The sequence below is a fragment of the Danio aesculapii genome, chromosome 22 (genome assembly GCF_903798145.1).
Source record: "Danio aesculapii chromosome 22, fDanAes4.1, whole genome shotgun sequence".
NCBI lineage: Eukaryota > Metazoa > Chordata > Actinopteri > Cypriniformes > Danionidae > Danio > Danio aesculapii.
In genome coordinates this window covers 3,022,433-3,047,096 of record NC_079456.1, presented here as the reverse complement: position 1 = coordinate 3,047,096, position 24,664 = coordinate 3,022,433, and the positions used below count along the sequence as shown (strand labels likewise).

The 24,664-nt window shown below is 39.7% G+C and overlaps 2 protein-coding genes across 2 annotated transcripts; both read right to left on the bottom strand.

The window, feature by feature from the left end:
- Nucleotides 1–5,694: 5,694 nt before the first annotated feature.
- LOC130215626 (zinc finger protein 135-like) lies at nt 5,695–11,169 on the bottom strand. Its single transcript, XM_056447473.1, has 3 exons — nt 11,102–11,169; nt 10,556–10,930; nt 5,695–6,708 (listed from the first exon to the last, which is right to left on the bottom strand). The coding sequence occupies exons 1-3, from the start codon at nt 11,154–11,156 to the stop codon at nt 6,137–6,139; spliced, it is 1,002 nt and encodes a 333-aa protein (XP_056303448.1). The 5' UTR covers nt 11,157–11,169; the 3' UTR covers nt 5,695–6,136.
- A 2,182-nt stretch (nt 11,170–13,351) lies between these two features.
- LOC130215595 (zinc finger protein 665-like) lies at nt 13,352–24,363 on the bottom strand. The gene is made up of 3 exons (XM_056447439.1): nt 23,999–24,363; nt 20,612–20,962; nt 13,352–15,075 (listed from the first exon to the last, which is right to left on the bottom strand). Exons 1-3 carry the CDS (start codon nt 24,360–24,362, stop codon nt 14,429–14,431), a joined length of 1,362 nt encoding a protein of 453 aa, XP_056303414.1. The 5' UTR covers nt 24,363; the 3' UTR covers nt 13,352–14,428.
- Between the last annotated feature and the right edge of the window lie 301 nt (nt 24,364–24,664).

Genomic DNA, 24,664 nt, shown 5'->3' with positions numbered 1-24,664 from the left:
CTTTGATTGACATTCTCCCTTGTAGGTGTCAGTGGGGCAAAGCCCCGCCCATTAGTGACCATCTCTCCCTCAGTAGCATAGGATGTTAGCCCTGTTTTTGAATCTGCCACTATGCTGACACACAGGCATTCGTAGCTCCGCCCTCTTTTGAAATCTCTCATGTGAATTTAAAGCGACAGTCTCCAAAACTTAGCAATTAGGAGAAAACCTTAAAAGGGTCAGTTTCAGAGAGTTATACAACATTATCTGTGTGGTATTTTGAGCTGAAACCACACACACACACACACACACACACACACACTGTGACGGTCGTAAGGTTCTGTTAACCAGTGTCCACTAGAGGGAGGTGTTCCATGATCTGGTATTCTTCTGGAGTGTCGAACAGGTGCGGTGTTTTGCCGTGATTACGTTTGGACCAGGTGCGGAGTGTTACCTCTGATGTGCGTTTGGATAAAGATCAAGAGAACGGGACTGCGGGTGTTCATCCTTCCCTCTTCAGCCTTTGGAGTTGTGTTCTTTTCTTTATATTTATGTATCATTTCACTTAATTTTTGATTAAATATATTTAAGTTGATTTGAATTTCTGGTTTGGATCTTTATTTGGTTTTGTTGCTACTTCCTTGAGCCAGGAGGTTGTAACACACACAAAGACACACGAGCAGGGGTCTCAAACTCAAATTGGCGGGGGGCCATTTCAGTGAGTGCCAATTCATAGGAGGGCTGTTATATACGGTGGCCGAGAGAGCTTAACGCACTGCAATTTAAAAAAACACACGCAATTACAAAACACACAGGCAAATAAAGAAACGATCTTCAACAGTTTGACAGCACACGTGTTGCAAATCCCCACAACACAAACAACTGAAGAAACGCGCTGCATTCGGTCACAACACTTGCAAATATCCACGTAACGCAGCGGAAATGTTTCAAGGGGACCCAAAAACATGATGGACCCTGCTGAGACATGGATGTGTTATTATGTATATTATGTGTTATTATCTGTATATAAACAGTACTGTTTATACACACTATGAACAGCAGCTACGCTAATAATTTTCTTTATTCTCCATTTCCACCTGGGGATACTCTTCCCGAGGCCCTCAGACTATGCAGAGTCTCTGATTCAATCCAAGACCAGCGATGAGATGATCCCAAGGTTTCCATAATCCTGGACCAGGCCGTATCCTGAGCAGCTACTGTGGTGGTCATGGAGGAGTGGAGAACATGAGACTGATTCCTGTGACGCTCCAGAGACAGACGAGTCTTCAATGAGGCCAGCTTCCAGCCTCCGCCACTGAGACTGCAGCTCTGCACAAGACGTTTGTCCAGCGGAGAAATTAAAATGGTCGTGCCCAACTGAGCCTGGTTTCTCTCAAGGTTTTTTTTCTTCACTTCCGCCTTTAGTGAAGTTTTTTTTCCCTCTCCGCTGTCGCCACTGGCTTGCATGGTTCAGGATCTGTAGAGCTGCGCATCGTTGGATTTGCTCTTCAGTGTTTGGACTCTCAGTAGTGATTATTAAACCACACTGAACTGAGCTAAACTGAACTGAACTTAAACACTACAAACTGACTGTTCCTATTTACTGTGACCTTTTATGTGAAGCTGCTTTGACACAATCTACATTGTATAAGCGCTATACTAATAAAGGTGAAGTGAATTGAATTATGAATTAGGCACTACTAACTATACCAATTACAACTTCAGTAAAACAGATCACTCAGGGTCCTATAGGGGGACTTGATTTCTCATGACAATGGCGTAATAACACATCTGTATATCAGCAGGGTCTGTCATGTTTTTGGGGTCAGATTGATGAAGATTGTTTCTTTATTTGCCGGTGTTTTTTATAATTGCATGTGCTTTCTTAAATTGCAGCGCGTTAAGCTCTCTCGGCCACCGTAGATTTAACATTCAAGCACAAGAAAAAAGTGACGTAATTGTCGCATCTTAAGACAACAGACCTGACGTCTATATTTCAAGCATTAGCTGTCACCAGTGATAATGCAAATCAGCACGTTTACTGCTTCACACATCTGCTGATATATATCTGTGGCTGTTTTAATTAGCATGTTGACATTTAAATAGTCATAATAATGATGATAATAAAGATAATTATTCTATCCCAACCAATTGTTGCTTTACCAAAAGTTTAACAGAGAGCGCAAGAACAGCAGAAACAACTTCACTGACTTTACTGGTAATTATTCTTCTCGATATCAAGTACATTTATATATATATATATTCACATTTACTTTAACATGTTCAATTCATCTAGCAGTAAAATGTACATAGTTTTCTTCGAACTCTCAATACGAATAGGAGGAAAATCTATTAAATGAGACCATTTGAATCGAATATAAGCAAAATGAGCATATTTGTTAGACCATGAGCATCACGTGTAAGCATGAGAAAGTGTTTGTTCAACAAAATACTGATTATAATGAATAGAGCTTTAGTGGAAATAGAGCACTTATGCACATTTAACGTTTAAATCAGCCACAGAAATAATCTGCATGTGCGTGACTCTCAACCAAGCACTGAGGAAAAAACGAAAGTAAAACTGAAATACAGTCTAATATAGTGCAGTACTTTAAACGTCCAATAGGTGGGGGTCAAAACCACAAGTCGCTATATGCACAACAGCAAAATAATGATAGTGATTCAAAAATATATGTTTTGGTGGGCCGAATCTCCTTATATTTTTGATGTCAGTTTCGGCAGTTTGGCCCGCAGGCCGGGAGTTTGAGACCCCTACTCTAAACACATAATAGGTCATAACAGGGGCATAATAGATCCTGTAATAAAGTGAAACCAAAAATATAATTAAAAAATGTTGATTTAGAAATTCATAACAAACGAATAATAATAGACTCTCTCTGCATCAATATGTCAGTGTCAGGACAGTGGAGATTACAGACTGGAAAGTGAGAGGAGCAGAACCAGAGGGGAAAGACGGGATCTTGAGCTGGGAATTGAACTCAGGTCACCGTGAGCACCTCACACTGCAAAAAATGATTTTGTTACTAAGACTTTTTAGTTTTGTTTCATATGGAGTTAGTCTAGAGCCGTATATAATTGCAAAATAAAAGAGAGTTTTGCAAGCAAAAAACTAAAGTTTTGAGCAAAAAATAAATAAAATAAAAAAAATCTCCAAAAATCGCAATTTGACAATTCAAGAGTTCACACTTAGATAATGCTTGACTATTTTAGCAGGTTTGGCATGCTGTTCCTGGAGAGAACCCTGAGCTCGGAGATAGATGAGCCCAAGGTTCCCGCCTGGTCAATGAGCATTAGGAGGGATACGAGATCAGGTGTTTCTCGAGTGCCCCCTTTTGCTATCTTTCACTTATGTACATGTGGGAGGAAACCGGAGGCCCCGGAGAAAACCTACGCAAACACAGGGAGAACATGCAAACTCCACACAGGTAGTGCCGACTGGCTCAATTAGAACTTGAACCTGTGGCCTTCTTACTGCGAGGCAGCAGTGCTAACCACTGAGCGACTGTGTTGCCCGATCATGAAAGAGGAGGAGGGAGAAGGGAAGGATGGGGGGGGTTTCCAAAAACGAAGATAAGGAATGAAGTTTAGGCAGGATATTTATAGTAATTTTAGAATGATCTGATAGGCTAGCTAATGATTAGCAATGAGGATCAGCTGTAGTCAATCATATCACATGCTCCTCTTGAAATTAGTTTGTGAAACTTCACTTAATTTTTGAGAAATAAAAAAATATATAAACGTTTATTTTAGCATTGCCTTTTCAAAAACACGTCCAGTCAATTGCAATGCTCATTTTGATTTGCTTTTAACTCAACCGTGAGTTTGTGATGCTGTATTCACCTTGCACTTCACGTTTCTGCTCTTTTCACATCGTGGACCTGATTTGAAAAGTGGGCGGAGTCATTAGAAGGCATTTACAGTAGGCCTGGACTTGCCTCCGTTTAAATGATGTCATCACCTGGAGACGCAGGATCCCTGAGGTGGTCTTACAGCCCAGTAGGTTCGGGAATTGCAATTGACTGGACGGGTTTTGTAAAGGCAATGCTATAAATAATGTTTTGCAAATATATATATCATTTTGCTTTTAATTTCAAATATTTTAGTTCTTTTTGCACTGCTTGATTTTTATTTTACGTTCTTTTTTTGTTTGTTTGCAACTTTTATTTTTATTTCTCAAAAATTTATTTTCCCTTTGCAGAACTTTATTTTTCTTAGCAAAATTCATTTTTATTTATTTTTTATTTTTGGAGATTTGCATTTATTTATTTTTTGCTCAATACTTTATTTTTTTGTTCGCAAAACTTTATGTTGCAAGTATACAGTTGAAACCAGAAGTTTACATACACTCTAATAAAAGGAACATTACCACTTTTTAAAAAATCTCTGATGGTAAATCATACTAAATGTTTATTATTTTAGGTCAGTTAAGATTACCTAAATGATTTACATTTGCTGAATGCCAGAATAATGAGAGAATTTTTTTTGAGAATTTTTAATTAATTTCTAGACAGTCAAAAGTTTACACACATTTCCTTGTTATTTTTTTTAGCTTTGCTTTTAAACTGTATAACTTTGGTCAAATGTTTTGGGTCTCCTTCCACAAGCTTCTCACAATAGTTTGAAGGAATTTGGGCCCATTCCTCTTGGCAGAATTGGTGTAACTGAGTCAGATTTGTAGGCTGTCTTGCTCGCACAAGCTTTTTCAAATCTGCCCACAAATTTTCTATAGGGTTGAGATCAGGGCTTTGTGATGGCCACTCTCCATTCACTCTGTTGTCCTTAAAGCACATTTTAACTCATTTGGCAGTATGCTAAGTGTCATGGTCTGTTTGGAAGACCCATTTGTGGTCTGATTTCCTGGCTGATGTCTTGAGATGTTGCTTCAGTATTTCTACATAATGTTCTTTCCTCATGATGCCATCTATGCTGTGAAGTGGACCAGTCCCTCCTGCAGCAAAACAGCCCCCCAACATAATGCTGCCGCCCCCATACTTCACAGTTGGGATGGTGTTCCTAGGCTTGTAAGCTTTCCCCTTTGTCCTCCAAATGTAACACTGGTCATTATGGCCAAACAGTTCAATCTTAGCTCCATCAGACCACAGCACATGTCTCCAAAAATGAGTCTTTTTCCCAGTGTAATTTAGGATATTGTAATCTGCATTTATTGTTGATTCTGGCTTGTTAATTTTCCCATGTTGTCACACAATGAAGCAGTGTGTTTGAGATTTTCCTTAAATACTAGTCTACAGTTGTGCCTCTAATTAACTCAAATGTTGTCAATTAGCCAATCAGAAACTTCCAAAACCTTGACACCATCATCAGCTTTTTCAGAGGCGTAATAATCTTATTGTGTGTAAACTTGACTTTTAAGAAAAATTATAAAAATTTCTCAATAAATATGGAGATTATTCTGCTATTAAGCTAAACATAAACTAAATGTGATCATCCTAACTTACCTAAAAGAGAATACGTTTAGTCACATTAACATCTGACTTCTTTTAAATGGTTATGTGCCTTTTTATACGGCGTATGTAAACTTCTGCTTTCAACTGTGTATACGGCCCTAGATTGACTCCATAGTTTCTTGTCTAACATCTAAAAAGTTCTTAAATCAAGAAGAAAATATTGTCCTGCTCTCTGAAATAGCCAAAATTAAGTGAGTTTCTCCTTAAAACAAGTCAAATCATTTATCCTTTAGACATATTATTTTGTTTACACCATTGGTAAATTATTTTGCTTGTTTTAAAGAAAAACTTACTTAATTTTGGCATATTATTTCTTAAAACTAAACAATATATTACGCTTGTCTAGAAAACGCATCTTGATTTAGGAATTTTTAGACATTTGCACAAAACAAATTAAGAAAAGGTTTAAGTGAAGTGGAAGGTGTCGACGCAGTAACCACTAAGCTATTGGCGCCTACAACATCATACAGGCCAGAGATTTACCATGCTGTGAGTGAGTGTGTTTACCTCAGAGGATGACAGAATGGTGGGGAGGGAGCGTTAACATAGTTATCGTAATTGTCTGCACAATAGTTTTAAATATAAGCAGGAAAAATGGTCACAAAACAAAAAAAATGAACAATTCTCCTCCTTTGTGTGAACTCTAAGATGGCTCCTCAGCTCTGAAGGCCTCAAAACTGTTTTGCTGCACTGATCACATTTCGTTGTTTCTCTCCAGTGTGGTTCTTCATGTGGTTTTTAATAGTTGACAAATGTGTGAAACTCTTCCCGCACTCAGTACATGTGTACGGTTTCTCTCCAGTGTGAATCCTCTGGTGTTCTTTCAGTTCTCCAGCTCTAAAAAAAGTCTTCCCACACTCGAGGCACACATGATCTTTCACACCAGTGTGGATCTTCTGATGGTATTTTAAATGTGACTGATGGTTAAAACTCTTTCCACACAAGCAACACGAAAAAGGCTTTTCCTGGGTGTGAACTCTGAGATGGATCCTCAGATTTGAAGCGGTAAAAAAAGCTTTGCTGCACTGATCACACTTGTGTGTTCTCTCTCCGGTGTGGATCCTCATGTGACGATTAAGATGTGATGAGCGAATGAAACTCCTCCCACACTGAGAGCATGTGTACGGTTTCTCTCCGGTGTGGATCCTCTCATGCCGTCTTAAACTTGACCCGTGTGTGAAACTCTTCCGACACCAAGAGCATGATTTCGTTCTCTCCTTGGTTCGGATCTTCGGGGCTTTGTCTGAAAATGAGAAAAAATATAAGCGATAAATCCACTAGACAGTAATTATGCAGGAATATCATTAAAGGATTAGTTCTGCTATAGGCTGTGAATCATGCGTTCACAACTACGTCAATCATTTCGATAAATTTGCTCACCTCAACTTGACCATAAATAATTTAGCGCTCCTTTTTGGAATCAACAAGTACATGGTTTAATCATGTACTCATTGGGTCACCAACATTTACACCAACAGACCACAAACAGTAAAAAAGCAATCGCTTCGGTGTTCTCCATCTTCCAGCTCTCGTAGTGATGCCAGGTTGTGTTTGTGGTTATAATTTGAGTTTTTTGTTCCCGCTGAAGTGGGCGGGTTGTGTGACGGGTTGTGGAAACGCGACATGATTTCGGCCTCATTTCTCAACCTCCCGGGCTATTGGCCCGGCCTGGCCCGATTAAAGCCCTGGCTCGCACTGGCCCGATAGTGGAAATGCGGCTATTCTGAGAACGTAGTCTCGTGGACGTTTCTGGAGACAGCGAAATACGTCCCGGGAGGTACGTATTTTTGCAGTTTTTGTTTTCGCGAATCCGCGAGAGGCCGCTGTGCGCTATGTCCCGTGCCGCTCTTGCGTAAACCCGCTAGAGGCCGCTGTCAAGCGGCCTTCCGCCTGTCTGAAAGAATGATTGACCGTGCGACCGGCCAATCGGCTGACCCACCCTCCTCCGTTCCTAAACCCAACCAACGACGATTCACAAAAGCCGTCCAGAAAAAGAAAAGCCCTCGTCTGATTTTTACCACGTTTTCGGATTTTGACCACATTCTCACCCTGTGACGAATTTGTTTGCTTCATTTTTTGGATTTTGTTTTTGTTTTCTTACCTGATTTCTGGAACCGCTCTTCCCCGTGGTCAGCCCCTCTCTGCGCCACGAGTCCGTCAAAGTACACGAAGAGCTAACCGGACAAACTGGTTGCAGCGGGAAAGCCCTCCACACGGAGGCGAGAGGCCGGCCGGCAAGCGCCGAAAGGAACGGCATCACACCGCCCCGCAGCGTTTGCTTAAAAAAATGAAATGCAGCCGTACGTACCCCCGGCTACGTATTTCGCGGTCTCCAGAAACGTCCACGGGACTACGTTCTCAGAATGAGCCTGGGTTGGTTGTTTTTGTTTAAAGATAATTATAAATGTTTCTTTATTTTTCCTCTCCCTTTACTGTTTCATAATTTTCAACTATTGAGTAAAAAGCTTAAATAAAGAATTGATTCCTGCCTCATCCTTGATCTGTCGCACACATTTCAACTGTTTCACTTAAATGTTACAGCATCCCACTAAAACATCTTAAGAGCAGTACAGACATGTAAATACCACAATCAAACTATTACCGTCATGTAGAACTATTCGACGCATTTTGCAACAGGATATTCCATACACACACAACACACACGCCATTTAATAATTGGAATCAGAATGTGAAAAGGATTTATTCCAATTATTAAATGGTTAATAAGCCAGGGTGTCCACAGGGTCTTAAAAAGTATTACAAGTTGATAAATCAATTATGAGAAAATGAAGGCCCTTAAAAGGTATTAAAAAGTCTTGATCACATTTTTACAAGGTTTTAGATTTTGTTCAAGCGTTGTCCAAAGTGTTTGACTTCAAAAAAGGATACATATATTTATTTTCCTCCAAATATTAACAACGGCGTGCTAAATCCATGAGATTACTTCGAGCCTGGCGCATCCGGCCAAGCTCCTCCGTCCGAGTGATGTCACGTAATTTGTGACAAACGCGGAAAGGTAATGTGACGCTCTCCACATGTAATAAAACCATAGAGCGAAACAGACGGCGAAATGGTGAAATGTCCTGGTTGGAGAACGACGAGTTTAAACGGTGTCAGAAGCCTGTCGCTGAAAACAACCATGTAATTTATTTCACGCTTTGTTTCTTTGGAGCTTATCTGAGTTCTGTTGCACGGTGGTGCTCCTTTGATTTATTTAACTACAACTGTTTATTAAAGGGCACCTATTGTAATCTACTTTTCAAGCTGTTTGGACAGACATATGTGCATGTATGGTGTATAGACTGTCATATTGGGGTGATATAAGCACACCCAGTGCTTTTTTTTCAATTTAACAACATAAAAAACGGTGGACCAATTGGAGCGGTTTTCAGATCGACCGCTACTTTATGTAGGAGTGCGGTCCCCCCGCCCACCAATATTGATTGACAGGCGCGTCATCATATCCTCAGTTTGTTGATTCACGTCCGACATTTTTAGCGTGAGTCGAAGCGATATCACTAAAGGAACACGCTAGCTCTATTTTTAGATGCAAGGCTCATTGGGCTCAACACAAGATCAATATTCTCCACATTATCGCTCTAATCGGAATTATTGGTTCTTTAGGTAGGTTTGCAAACATGTGTACTTCTCATTGAGTCTACCTTATACTTCAGCCGTTTGCATTTCTGGCGATCCCAGAAGCTCCCTGTGATCTTAACTAGCATGCGTTTTAGAATTCTAAACATAGGTTTCTATCAGGGTACACTCAAGTCGACGGCTGGGCGCCGCGGACCGCTGCAGAAACCTATGTTTAGAATTCAAAAATGCGTGGCGCGACGATTCGGGACACTTCATGTCTCTGCCGCGCCACAGAGAGTGTCTGGTGTGCCGTGTTGCGGCTTCGAGCGGCGCATCCGGTGCCTCAGTCAAAGTTAATTCAGTGTGCGTGGTTATTAGTTTCTGTGTACAAGCTCGGCACTTGAAACTAGCACACAGTTGGCTGTAAAACTGTACAAAGACACAAATGATTTTGTACTCTCTGCTTGGTCTGTGTCCGAGTCGTACATGTACGACTGATTGCTGAACCTCTCACTCCTGCTCCTCCTCTGAGTCTGCCTGTCAGACTCTGTTGCAAACGCAGAGCGGGTGAGCTCATGGCCCCGCCCCCTTGTTACATTGAGCGGGAAGACGAAACTAATCTACATGTGAAGCAACACACCCACAAATCAGCGAGCTGTGGACACGCCCCCAACATGACACTTTTTTAACACATTATAATAAAACAATCTGAATTGTGTTTTAAACTGAACCTAAACTGGCACACTCAGAAGAGCCATAATATTAATATTAAATCATAAAAAAAGAGGTAAACTAGGTATCCTTTAAGTTAAAGGTTTGATACTGATTAGAAGTGGCGACGATGCCTTAAAATATTCTAAGAAGATCTTTAAAAAGTCTTAAAAAGGTGTTGAAATTTCCTTTAGGATTCCTGCATATACCCTGAACACCTATATTTAAATTATGCATTGTGAAGCTCTTATATTGTCATTCTGGCATCATATAATGAGTGGCATAAAATGCTAATAAATAAATATAAATAAATGCAGATAAAAAAGTAACAGAGGCTGCGATATCTGCTGCTATTTTCAGTCGTCAAGCACCCACATGAAAATATACTATAGTAATTTATGGTAAATACTAGTGTTTTTTTAACCCTACTGACACTGACACCTCCATTAGAGATAGAGATGTTGCACAATCAGCTAAAGTGTTGCTAATATTGGTTTTTATGTATGGGCGATATATATTGCATCACCAAAACTGATTGAAGTCTTGTCCATGTGTTGTGCGATAAGTCCATTGATTGATTATTGTGGCAAGCCTAGTCATACATGTTCTCAATTGTCACACGAACAAGCACATGCACAAAGAAAAATTAATAAACTTTAGCCACACTATGATATAAAGCTTAAGACCCTAACCGGAAACGAGGTCTCTTACATAAAACACAAACAGCTTGTATTATCAACTCCACAATTATCCTAAATAATATGACCTGGAAGGGCTGAATCTTTAGATGATCTACTTACTGTGAATGTTTTTCATGTGCTTTCGTAGAGAACATGAACCCGAGAAACTCTTCCCACAAGCAGTGCAGTGACACGGTTTCTCTCCAGTGTGAGTCCTCTCATGTCTTGTCAGGTGTCCTGAACGACTGAATCTCTTGCCGCAGAGTGAACACTGGTAAGGTTTCTCTCCAGTGTGGATCCTCATGTGAGCATTGAGAGAGTGTTTCTGGCTGAAACTCTTCCCACACTGCAGGTGAGTGCAGGTGAAACATTTTATGGTGTTCGTGTTCATTAAAGAACTATGTTGAGTCGTTGAATGAGTTTTGATTTCAGTTTTGACATGATGTTTCTCCTCATCCTCACTCGGTTCTTCACTCTCCTCCTTCACTATCACATCTGAAAATTAAGTAAATAAGCTCATTATAAGAGGCAGGTTTTTAAGTTTGTTAACAGCACGTCGCTCTAGTATGGCTCAACAGTGCAAACTAAATCTGAAGAAGTGCTTAAAGATGAACAACCTCACTGTTCTTCAGCCTAATTAATGAAGAGTAATGAATAAACACAAACCTATTAGTTCTTCAGTCTCTTCCTGTTTAATTCTGCAGGGGTCTGGATCACTCATCTTCACGCTTTTCTGATCTGAAGACATCAATATAACGAATGAAAAATATAATATTGATGAGCTTCAGACTATAAACACTCATTAAACAGCCATTCGGGATCAGCTCATTTTATTGTGTTTGGAAGATAATCTAATTACACTAATATAATTTGAAACAGAAACCTAGATATAGTTTAAAATGCTAAGTATTCATAACCAAACAGAAACTACATTGCTAACAAATCCAATGTTGTGCTGTGTGTGATTAAACTGATAAATCTGACCAAAGAGAACTACAAACCAAAGCTTTCATTGTCAATTGTTATATATCTGCCAGACTAGCTTAGCATTACATTACACATCCCTACTGAAAAAAAAAATGCTAAAACTAGCCTAGGCTGGTTTTAGAGGGGTTTTTGGCCACTTCCAGGCTGGTTTCCAGCCATTTCCAGCCTGGTCTTAGCTGATCAGGCTGGGAGATGACCAGCTAAAACCAGCTTGACCAGCCTAACCAGGCTGGGAGCCCAGCTAAATCCAGGCTGGTCAAGCTGGTTATTTTCCAGCCTGACCAGCTAAGACCATGCTGGAAATGGCTGGAAACCAGCCTGGAAGTGGCCAAAACCCCTCTAAAACCAGCCTGGTCAATCAACTACAACCAACCAACCAACCTAGGCTGGTTTAAGCATTTTTTTTTCAGTAGGGATATAATATTTTGCGGTATTATTACTCCAAATGTGGAAAAACACAAACATATTTTCCCTCAGATCATATATTCCTCTCAGAGCTCCTCTCTGCCTGCTGTATTGTTTTGGTCAGCAGACACACAGATAGAGGTGAACTCAATGCAGAAACTAGTCGCAGATTGTCGCTTTAATAAACTGTAAAGTGTGTTTTATTGTTGTGTAAACACGAGAAAAAGCGTGACCGACTCACCTCTGACGACTCGACGCTGAATGAACGCGTCGGCGCTGACGTCATCACCGCGAGCCGAGAGCAACGGCGGATAAACAGAAAACAGTTGCTAAACGTAGACAAAACGCCACTATTCAATCACGTGTGAGGTGAAATACTGCTTATTTAGTCACTTTAAAAGTTAAAATTCAAGAAAATTAAAATACAAATGGATGACAGATTTACTCTCTAACTACTATCAATAAACAAAGTATTTGTTTATAACAAAACAGTACAAGATTCATTCATTCATTTTGGCTTAGTCCCTTTATTAATCCAGGGTCGCCACAGAGGAATGAACCGCTAACTTATCCAGCACATGGTTTACGCAGCGGATGCCCTTTCAGCTGCAACCCATCTCTGGGAAACATCCATACACACTCATACACTACAGACAATTCTAGCCTACCCAATTCACCTGTACCGCATGTCTTTGGACTGTGGGGGAAACCGGAGAACCAGGAGGAAACCCACACGAGTGTGGGGAGAACATGCAAACTTCACACAGAAACGGCAACTAACCAAGCCGATGATCGAACCAGCGACCTTCTTGCTGTGAGGCGACAGCTCTACCTACTGCGCCACCACGTCACCAGCACTACAAGATGATTCATAAAAATCAGTAAAAGCTGATAAAAATTAAGACAAAAGTAGCATATATAATGTAGTTGGTATCCAGTTTTTTTAATGTAAATAAATCTTTGGGTTTTTTAAAGTGTACATCAGAGGACACCAAACTTGTTCCTGGAGGGCCGGTGTCCTGCAGATTTTAGCTCCAACCCTAATCAAACACACCTGAACAAGCTAATCAAGGTCTTACTAGGTATACTTGAAACACCCAGGCAGGTGTGTTGAGGTAAGTTTGAGCTAAACCCTGCAAGGACACCGGCCCTCCAGGACCGAGATTGGTGACCCCTGCTCTACATGTTAAATTATTTTGAGTTTGGTTATCCAGAACTTGTTGGAATTATTAAGCAGCAGATATGATCGAAGCAAAGAATGTGTATTGGCATGGCTGTCTGGAATAATAGCATTCTTGGTTAAATTTCTGAGACATTTTAAATCAATCAATCAATCAATCAATCAATCAATCAATCATTCATTTACTGCCTGCAAACCATTTTATAGTGGTGAGCTTAAACAACAGAGGATTCTACAAGGTTGTTGCAGCTGCAGAAAGAAAAACTGAAGCTCAAAAGTGAATTTGCAATCTTTATTAAAAGTGTTTAAGAAAGAAACCCATGAACAGAAGATGGAAATGGAATCATTATTGCCTTTATTGTTCATATATTCCACAAGCAAAGAAAAAAAAAGTGATGATCATTTTGACCACATCATCACAGTTTAACATCTCGTTACACCACTACTTGATCCTATTTACAAATGACTGGAATTCTTTATCATACAAACGATAACAGTGAAATCTTATGCTTTTAGGACAGGGTTCACACATTAAACCAAATATCAAATTCCCTGATTTTCACTGATTAAAAAGCTTAATTTCCATGACCTATTGTAAACACGCCGCTGTTGTGCTTTGCATATTATTATGGTCATCTTGAATTACCTTGGATATTATTTTAGATGACTTAATATGTAAGAATCACTATGAGAACAGTGGATAATGTACTTCAGATTTCGATGAAAACGGAGGAACTCACAATTTTTGCGGCTGTAAAGAGCTCCCACTCCCATAACAGATAGCTTGATGGTAGTTTTACATACTGCTTTTTAAAATCTACTCTCTGAAGTTATCATTTTGAAGGCAAAGTGTTATGCATCCATTCATTTTCATTTGGCTTAGTCCCTTTATTCATCAGGGGTCGCCACAGCGAATTATCCAGCATATGTTTTACACAGAGAATGCCCTTCCAGCTGCAACCCAGTACTGGGAAACACCCATACACGCTTATTCACACTCATACACTACGGTCAATTTAGTTTAACCAATTCACCTATAGCGCATGTGTTTGGACTGTGGGGGAAACCGGAGCACCCGGAAGAAACCCACCACAACACGGGGAGAACATGCAAACTCCACACAGAAATGCCAACTGACCCAGCTGGGACTCAAATCAGCAACCTTCTTGCTGTGAGGTAACAGTGCTAACCACTGAGCCATCGTGTTGCCTGCAAAGTGTTAAATTTATATTATCCTGCAAGGTTTTGCTGTGTTTAACAGGTACAGTCTGATGACTGCTTCAGTGACTGCAAGTTGATGTCTTAGTTTACAGCATCACCCCACTTTCACTTTCACTTTTGAAAAGAAATAAAATGACTAGACTAACCATAACATGACCTGTGGAAACCCTTTCTGAAACTTTTCCACACGGAGAACGTGACTACATCTTTTCTTTTGTATGAACTCTAAGATGGATCCTCAGCTCTGAAGCAGTGAGAAATGCTTTGCTGCATTGATCACACTTGTGTGGTCTCTCTCCGGTGTGGATCCTCATGTGTTTTTTAATATTGGATAACTGTGTGAAACCCTTCCCGCACTGAGTGCATGTGAACGACTTCTCTCCAGTGTGAGTCGTCTGGTGCTGTTTCAGTTCTCCAGCTCTAACAAAAGTCTTCCCACACTCAAGGCACGCATGCTTTTTCACACCAAAGTGGATCTTTAGATGGTATCTTAAATTTGACCGATGGTTAAAACTCTTTTCACACAAATAACATGAAAAAGGCTTCTCCTTGCTATGAACTCTAAGATGGTCCTTCAGCTCTGAAGCACTAACAAACGTTTTGCTGCACTGATCACACTTGTGTGGCTTCTCTCCAGTGTGGACCATCGTGTGATGCCTCAGATGTGATGCACATATGAAACTCTTCTCACACAAAGTACATGAGTACGGTTTCTCTCCGGTGTGAATCCTCTCATGTATTTTTAAACTCGACTGCTGTGTAAGGCTCTTTCCACACCAAGAGCATAAATAACTTTTCTCCTTTTTATAAACTCTCCGATGGACCTTCTCGTCCGTCACGTCCAGGTCTGAAAATTAAGACAAAAATAAGTGATACATCATCTCGACAGTGAAGGTTAAGCATGAACATCATTAGTTCTGCTGTAGGGTGTGCGTTATTGTCCACAACTTTACACATTACAGCATTAAGCCTGTGCAGTTTATATTCCTCTTATTGTGCCGGTCTCTTGACATTACATGTGAGGGATGAATTAAACTGAAAAATGAACAAGTGAAAGCATTTAGATAACTCTGATTAAATTAATTATTAATAGATTATCCATATTATCCGTTTTTAAGAGTGTTTGATTCATAGATCGCATTTATAATAATTCATTTAGCTTTTACCTCAGCACATGTGTGCTTTCATTTTCTACATACCACTCACTGCGAGTTCAGCTGAGCGTCATGTTTCCATAATGTTACAGTCAGAATTATTAGCCCCTCTTTGATTTTTTTATTTCTTTTTTTGAATATTTCCCAAATTATGTTTAACAAAACAAGGAAATTTTCACAGTATGTCTGATAATATTTTTTCTTCTGGAGAAAGTCTTATTTGTTTTATTTCGGCTAGAATAAAAGCAGTTTTTAATTTTTTTAAAAAACATTTTAAGGTCCGATAAGGGTACACTGAGATTTGAACTTTTAGCCATAGAGCAAGTTGTATCAAACATTTTTTCCGAGGGGCTAATATCCAAAATATATAAAGTTCTGTCTTACTCATGTACTTCTTCTTTTGAGAGTTAGAGAGAAAAAGATTTAGGTCACGAAATTGAAGATACAGAATGGTCTGTAATTTGTAACCATTTGTATTCTAAATGTACTTCATTGGGTGTTCAAGAGCTCAATTATAAATTCATTAACAGAGTTTATCTTACACCCTTGCATCTAAAAAAGATTTCTGGAAACTCCTCTGATCTTGGTTTTAACTGCAAAAAAAAAGGCAAAGGAACATTCCCTCACTGTTTCTGCTATTGTGACAAAATCATCTCTTTTTGGAAGAAAATACATCATTTCCTACAAAGACTCTTTGAGATAAAATTCAGTGTTTCTCTAGAATTGTATTGGTTGTATGGTGGAGTAGAGAATGTGTTGGATTCCCACACCAATCATTTGTTTTTAATTTTGGTCTATCTGGCAAAGAATTGTATACTTATTTTGGTCATCTCTTTTGGTTATTTGGTCTCAAGTATGTGCCTTATTTTCACTTGAGCAAGTCACCTATGATATACATCAAAAGTCAGATGACTTCTGGCAGCTATGGACACCTTTTTGGCATTACATCAATAATTTCTCCTGATTTTCGATTCTATGGTATATATTTTTTGCTCCTAGCTTGGCTGTATTACAATGTTAACTTGTTTGTATATTTCCCCCTTTTATTATTTTTTACTTCCCCACCGTATGACCAATACTATATTTGTATGTGCTGATGTATCAAAATAACCGATGACTAAAAAACTAAACAAAAACATTTTAAGGTCAATATTATTAGCCCCTTTAAGCTATATATATATATATATATATATATATATATATATATATATATATATTGATAGTCTACAGAACAAACTATCATTATACAATATCTTTCCTAATTACCCTAACCTGCCTAGTTAACCTAATTAACCTAGTTAAGCCTTTAAATGTCACTTTAAGCTGTATAGAAGTGTCTTGAAGAATATCTAGTCTAATATTATTTACTGTCATCATGACAAAGAGAAAATAAATCAGTTATTAGAAATGAGTTATTAAAACTATTATGATTAGAAATGTGTTGAAATAAATCTTCTCTGGGTTAAACAGAAATTGGAGCGAAAAAAAACAGGGGGGCTAATAATTCTGTCTTCAACTGTATGTGTATTTGTCTGTTTAAACATGCACCCAAAACCCAGTGTGTCCACTTATGCTTATCTTTAAACCTCATCTATTTGTGAAATAGTGTCTATTTATCACTATAGCGCACATCTGACAGTCACGCACCGCTACATGAACTGATTGATTTGAGGGTTGCATAGAAGGGGCAATGGCGCCTGTAATGGAAAGGGAGGGAATCCCCCCATATTTATATTTATTTCAAAGTGTTTAAATCTAAATAAAATGAAAGCATAGTTTCACATTTAAAAGCAAGGAGCGCCCCCTGGTGGTTTGGCGATATGGGTTGTGTATCTGCTTGTTAAGTGTGACATCACACGAAGCGTCTTCCAAGCGCTCTATCATACTGTATGGGGAGACTCATCAAATGATAATTAACGTTTACAAAGAGAAATACTTTCGACATTTACGATCGTGATATATATCCATGCCTAATATCCGATGGCCAGAAAATAATTGTTCCAATTTTGGTGTTTGTGATGCAGCATGTCCAGAGATTGTAGTGTACACTGTGATTTTATATAAAATTTACTTTAAAGGGCACCTATGGTAAGAAATCGACTTTTCAAGCTGTTTGGACGGACGTATGTGTAGGTATAGTGTAGAGACCATCATATTGGGGGTGATATAAACACACCCAGTCCCAACATAAAAAACGGTGGACCAATTGGAGCAGTTTTCAGATCGACCGCAACTTGACATAGGAGTGCGGCCCCCCTGCCCACCAATATTGATTGACAGGCGCGCATCACCATATCAGGCGCGCCACAGAGTGCCATCTGAATAGTTTAATTTTTAACAACATCCGAATGTGCGTGTCTGAGTGTGCTGTGTCGCGGCTCTGGTGCCTCAGTCAAAGTTAATTCAGTGTGCGTGGTTATTAGTCTCGGTGTACAAGCTCGGCATTTTAAACTAACACACAGTTTTCTGTAAAACTATACAAAGACACAAAAGATTTTGTACTCTCTGCTTGGTCTGTGTCAGAGTCGTACATGTACGACTGAAAGCTGGTCTGCTTGCCTGTCTGCTGCTAAACACAGAGCGGGGGAGCTCTTGGCTCCGTCCCCCTGTTACGTTGGGCGGGAAGTCAAACAAATTTTCATGTGAAGCAACACACCCCTAAAACCGCTGCCTGTGTACACGGCCCCAAAATGACGCTTTTAAACACATTATAATAAAACAATCTGAATTGTGTTTTGAACTGAACCTAAACTGGCACACTCTGAAGAACCATAATATTAATATTAAATCTTTAAAAAGGGGTAAACTATGTGCCCTTTAATGCGTGATAGGCCGTAAACAAATATTTTCTCAATTCAAATGTGTAGCGGCTTGGACCTGGAAACAGTATTCCATACGTCACCGATATGTCACGACTTAACAAATGGACAGAAAGGATCAGCTCATTGATGATGTTTATTGCCATTATTGCCTATTATTGATTACAAATATGGGAAAATACTTAGGGTGTACTCACACTAGGCTATCTGAATCGTGCCCAAGCACGTTTGACCCCCATTTCCCAGTTTATTTGACAAGCGTAAGTGCCACGAATTGAGCACTGGCACGGTTCAGTTGACCGGCCCTAGCCCGGATGGAAGAGGTGGTCTGGAGCACAATTCTGTTGGGCTTTGGTGCGTCACGCTTACACAACGTCACTTTTAATGGACTCTTTCATATGTATTTATTAATCATTCTTACTTTTCAATCAACGCAAACTGTTGTAGTTTATTAAAGATGTAAACCCCTCACTGCACGTCAGCTGCACCTTCAGCAAACCTCCTAATACATGTAGCACGGTGACTTTATGAAAGTTTATGAGCGTCAGAAGTCTGTCACTGCATATCAAACAACTTAAAATAGTACAAAACAATATATCTAAAGCGATCTTCAATGTACAGAGTGAGAGCACTTCTCTTTTGTTAAACTAAACAGTCGCATCAAGCGTGTTCCGGCTCGGAAGGCAAAAATTGCAGTGTGAGTTCAGGCCATGGGGGACAATCGTGCCTGAGCATGGTTCAAGACAACTGTGCCTAGCTTGAGTATACCCTTAAATGGGATGATAGCAGGATAGAATGGTAAAATACAAAAAAATCTGGGAAAAACGGAAGGGTTGACAGGTATGGTCATTATCTTTCCGTAGTTTCAAGACACCCTCTGAAAACCTCATTCTTTTACGCTGTGTAATATTACTCGAGTTAAAGCAGTTTACAGCAGCAGTTTCTTGACTATTGTGCCAGAATAAGAATATAATTCCTACTGATATTGACCTAGAAACTTTTCATTTTCCATCGCTCTTCCTACATGAAAATACCAAAGGTGTCCAATCTCGGTTCTGGAGGGCCGGTGTCCTGCAATGTTTAGTTCCAACCCCAATTAAACACACTTGGGCTAGCTAATCAAGCTCTTACTAGGCTTTCTAGAAACATCCATGCAGGTGTGTTGAGGCAAATTGGAGTTAAAATCTGCAGGACACCTGCCCTCCAGGATCGAGTTTGGACACCCCTGATGTATACGACTCAATGAATTATGGTTAGCTAATAGTGACCCAAAACAAAAAAAAATGGCTAAATGGTTTAAACAATGGTTCAAGTTAGCTGTTTAACTCTAGGATACTTGTAAAAGGAGCTAAAATAAAAAAGACGGAGCATCTTTTTTGATACATCGTTATTAGGAAACCCGACCCTGAACTATACTGTTTAGTGGAAACGAGGAATTAAGGCCCGTTCACACCCGGACGCTTTTTGCTTGTGTTTTCCACCAATGTTTAAATGCCTCGTGACTAAATAAAGGGCGCCAATGTGATCGTGCACACCAATGCGTAAAACGCCAGGCGTAAAAGCGTCATTTTTAAAGAAACGCCTCATGCTCGTTTTTTGTTTCTCCACCGATCAGATTGGCACTTTTGTTCACGTGCACGGAGCTGCAGAAATTACAGTAAACAGCACTTGGAGGCGCTCAAGCGCAAAACTCTCAATGTGAGCGCACATTGGGCACTTTCTTGAGAGGCGATACAAATGTGGAGCTGCTTATTGCACTTGTGAACAATAATCATTTCTCCATCGCTAGAGCTGGAGCTGCGACTTGAACCATGCTTGTTCGAATCGCCAGTAACTTTAATAACAAGCGTGTCAACTGTCCGTCTTCTTCTGTGTTACAAGCAGGAGTCAGAAGCTTAAAGTTGTGTAGCGCCATCTAACATCAAGGAGTAATTTTGAATACTCTTCTGCTCGACGCCAGCGAAAATCGCTTGGATCTGAATCCGGAAAAACCTCTCAAAAAACGCTGACGATAAACGCAAACGAAAAGCATCCCAGTGTAAACGAGCCTTTAGTCCAGGGGTCACCAAACTTGTTCCTGGAGGGCCGGTGTCCTGCAGATTTTACCTACTACCCTAATCAAACACACCTAAACAAGCTAATCAAGGTCTTACTAGGTATTCTTGAAACAATCAAGCAGGTGTGTTGAGGCAAGTTGGAGCTAAACCCTGCAGGGACACCGGCCCTCCAGGAGCTTGATTGGTGACCCCTGCTTTAGTCTTTGAGACTATATGGATCTTATATAAACACAAACAGCTTGTCACACTCTAAAGAAACTGGGTCATACGACCACTTTAAATATGTTAACAACTCCACAATTATCCTAAATGATACAACCAGGAAAGGCTGGATCTGTAGATGATCTACTCACTGTGAATGGTTTTCTTGTGTCTCCGTAGAGAGGATGATAGTGTGAAACCCTTCCCACAAACATTGCAGTGAAACAGGTTCCCTCCAGTGTGAAGGCTCTCGTGTCTTAATAGGTATTTCAAATCCCTGAATCTCTTGTCGCAGTATGAACACTTGCAGGGTTTCTCTTCAAAGTGGATCTTCATGTGAAGCGTGAGATGGTATCTGCGCACAAAGCTCATTCCACACTTACCGCAGATGAAACTTTCTGGGGTTCTTTTAATCACAATTCTATTTTCTGTACTTGAGGGAGTTTTCTTTTTATTTCTGACACGACGTTTCTCCACATCTTCACGCTCCTCCACCATCCCATCTGAAAAATAAGTAAATAAATGACATTTTAAGAAGCTACATATTAGGACTGGTATATTTCACAAAAAAGTGAAAATTGGTTGTTTTTACGTTATTTCGAGCAAATTCGGTTCTTAAGGTTTGAAAAGAAATTTTGAAGCTACGTCACGGCCATCCTTGTGTATTCCAGCGTGTAGACTGGATGTCTGTAACGATGATTACAACATGACGTCTTTGAGCTTTTAGCATTATTTTATGAGAAAGACTTGGTTCGAACCAAGCTTGCTCTATTGTGAATAAGGTGCAACTTCGTTAATATGCATGATAGCTTCGAATACTGTTTTTACCTGTTACAGTGTTCAGACGGCAGAGGTCATCAGTGTTGCGTTTATAAATGTGCTGCAACGAAGGTTTTTGTTTTCAATTCCCCGCTATGAGAGCGCAGCTAGACCCACATATGTGGATTACAGTGGTCTGCTAACATGCAATAAAAATACGTTTGTAAGGAAAAATTTTTACCCGAGAGCTTTTTGCATCTGAAAATGGTGAAATCCAGATTTGCCACTAGTCTCCTTTTAAAAAAGACGCGTCTCCAGTTGGTGTTGATCGTCCTGTCTTTATTTGGTAAGTGTGTGATCAGTGGTCTTTGTTTATGTTTATTCAGAGGCAAAGTTAGTTGGTATCGTCAGCAGTACTCTTTCAGTTTTTAAAAGACAGACCGTAGACAAAATGATTTAGTTACTCAGTTTACAGTACGTTAATATCGTTACAATATTATAGACTAAAAGATCCGCTGTAAATGCTGCTCTCCGAGTGTAAACACGTAAACACCGCAATCAAACGAATTCAGTCATGTTGGATTTCCACCGCATTTGGTGACAGGATAGTCTATACACACACAGCTTTCTGACGCTACCTACTGAGTGCATCTAAGTTACCAAGAAATGCAGAGGTTTTTTTTCTCATTACTCGTGCAGTATCAAACATTCCAATGAAACTAAACTCTTCCAGCAGCTCCACGAATCAAATATCACGTTTGTCATGGGGGCATGAATGACATGTTCCAGAATGAAAGTGAAAGTGCTAAACTGCAGTTAATAATTTGGCAAATAATTTGATTACTGATGTCTATGTAAACACAGTCACTGTCTTTCTCTCCTGCGTCTTTGTGTTGTTTTGCCTCTGTGAAAATCAGCGCGTGCCCGAACTGAAACTCCCATTTTTATGCAAACCCTTCCCTCTTTTCCAACCCCTACACTCCCACCTAAACAGAGCTGGACTCACCCACTTTCCTGACTTTTTTCATACCAAAGGTGTGAAAACACCCCGCTGAGACAGGGGGGGCAGGGGGTGGGGGGGTGGGGGGGGGGGGTTCGTGGCCCTTTTACAAATTCTCGCATTATTTTCAATTTGTTTGGAAATGCATGTGGTATTGTAAGGATCATCCGTAACCTTTCACATACAGAACTCTCTTAAGAGCCAACGTACATTGTTTTTGGGAAACCTGACCCTAAACTTTACTGCTCAGTGGAAACCAGGTGTAACATATGGGCCGCAGCTGAAGAAAGGGAGTCACCTTTCTTTAGCCCATATTTTATTCTGGCTTAAAAGTTTGTTTTTTGGGCTCCAGGATGTCTGGAGCAAAGGTCCCTGTGCATCCTGAGATGCTTATTAGATGCTGGGGACTCATTGCCACTGTTTAACCTATATTGCAGATCGGGAAACGGAGTAAATTCCCTCCTTCCAGCTTTTACAAACCCAATCACATTCCAAAGCCCCCTCCAGATTCGAAGAAAATAATTATTAGAACTTTAAACTCACTCCAAATGATATGTAATGTGTGTTTGCAACCTATAAAATATACGAAAAGTATACGAAAGTAGTTAAAACAGTATATGCATCCTTTAATAAAGTCCTTTTTGAGCCTTATACAGTATAGAAATGCCTAGATGCTAGCTAATGTGTGTTTAGAATGTCGTGTTTAGTATCATTACACTTCTCCTGCTATTTTACAACACATGATGCTGAGTGCATGATAATAACATTATTTAATGCTCATAGTTAAGGTCAATCTGTGTGTTGAGGGAGGTCCCTCATTATGCATAGGAGCGGTCCAGAGACAAAGAAAATCTCCCGCTCAAACTTTGCCACGAAACCATATGTCAGTCAGTAGAAGATGGGTGTGACTTGGCCAACAGTTAAAACCGATCTACGCCCAAAGCTCTGGGCAGAAAAGGTCTTGAAAGAAGCTCTCCAGAAGTGCCCCCCTTGAGGGGGCAGACTACATTTCAGTACCCACGTGACTTGCCCGAGTCCAGGTTTTTCTTATTTTCCGGCAAAGTAAACTCAGTTTAAAGTTTGCGTCTCGCATATGCTCCGATCTGCATTGCAAGCTCAACGCATCAAGGAAGGTCATCCTAAATGACTCCATCACTCCACGCATCAGAGAATCCATGAGAGGCCGAGAAAGAACAACTAAATCCGGGTATTTAGTTAAGCGTTAAAGCTGTGTGCCCCTTATCAAAAGGGGTGTTTTTATAATCTTGGTGGTCCTGAATAGTTGTGTAGATTTGCCATTCTTCTGTCTAAACTCTTATTTTCTTGCTTGTTTTCGTTCTATGTTTGTTGTTATGTTTTACGTTTGTTCGTCATATGTCAGACTAGTCAATAAATCCTATTATAATCACGTCTGGATGTTGTATTGTTTACCTCACAGAAAAAGTCACTTAAATTATTGATTTTTGCTACAAGCTGATTTAAGTTAATCAAAACTTCTAAATGATTAATGTACTTCACAAGTAGTTATAATTCCCTTTCTAAAGGTCATTATGTTTATTTAGCCAAATTAACAATAAGTTAATTCAGAATATTAATAATAACTCGTTATTATTGATCATTAATATTCATAAATCGAGCTAATTTCGCTTCACAGGCATCTTATATAAAGACAAACAGGTTACAATCCAAAATCCATAAAACCACATCATACGACCCCTTTAATTGTGTTATACGAAATAATGTTACCTGGATAGACAGGATCTTCAGATGATCTACTTACTGTGAATGGTTTTTCGGTGTGTTCGTAGAGAAGATGATTGTGTGAAATTCTTCCCACAAGCAGTGCAGTGATACGGTTTCTCTCCAGTGTGAGTCCTCTCATGTTTTGTCAGGTTTCCAGAATGACTGAATCTCATGTCGCAGTGTGAACACTTGTAAGGTTTCTCTCCGGTGTGGATCATCATGTGACGCCTGAGATCGGATTTCTGAGTGAAACTCTTTCCACACTGAATACAGGTGAAACTTGTTACATCTGTACTTCTCGTATTCGTTCCATGGTCAGTATTTGAGTGAGTTTCAGTTTCACTTTTGACATGATGTTCCTCCTCATCGTCACTCAGTTCTTCACTCTCCTCCTTCACCATCACATCTGAAAATTAAATAAGTTACGTTTTAAGAGGAGATTTTTTTTAACAGTTTGTCTTCTAGCAGGGCTCGAGTGTGTGCAAACTGCAAAATGTGTTTAGGAGCAGGTGTGTGAATAAAAGGTTTTGTATCTATAATACAATATTTATAGACTAGCAGACAATATTCGATAAGTTTGCACACTGGAAACAAAGTGCAACGACTTGCTGCACAGCGCCATCATGTCTGCTAAGATTCACACTGTATTATTAGTTGTTATATAGTTCCTACACCTTTTCCAACTTCAAATTCCAGCACTTTA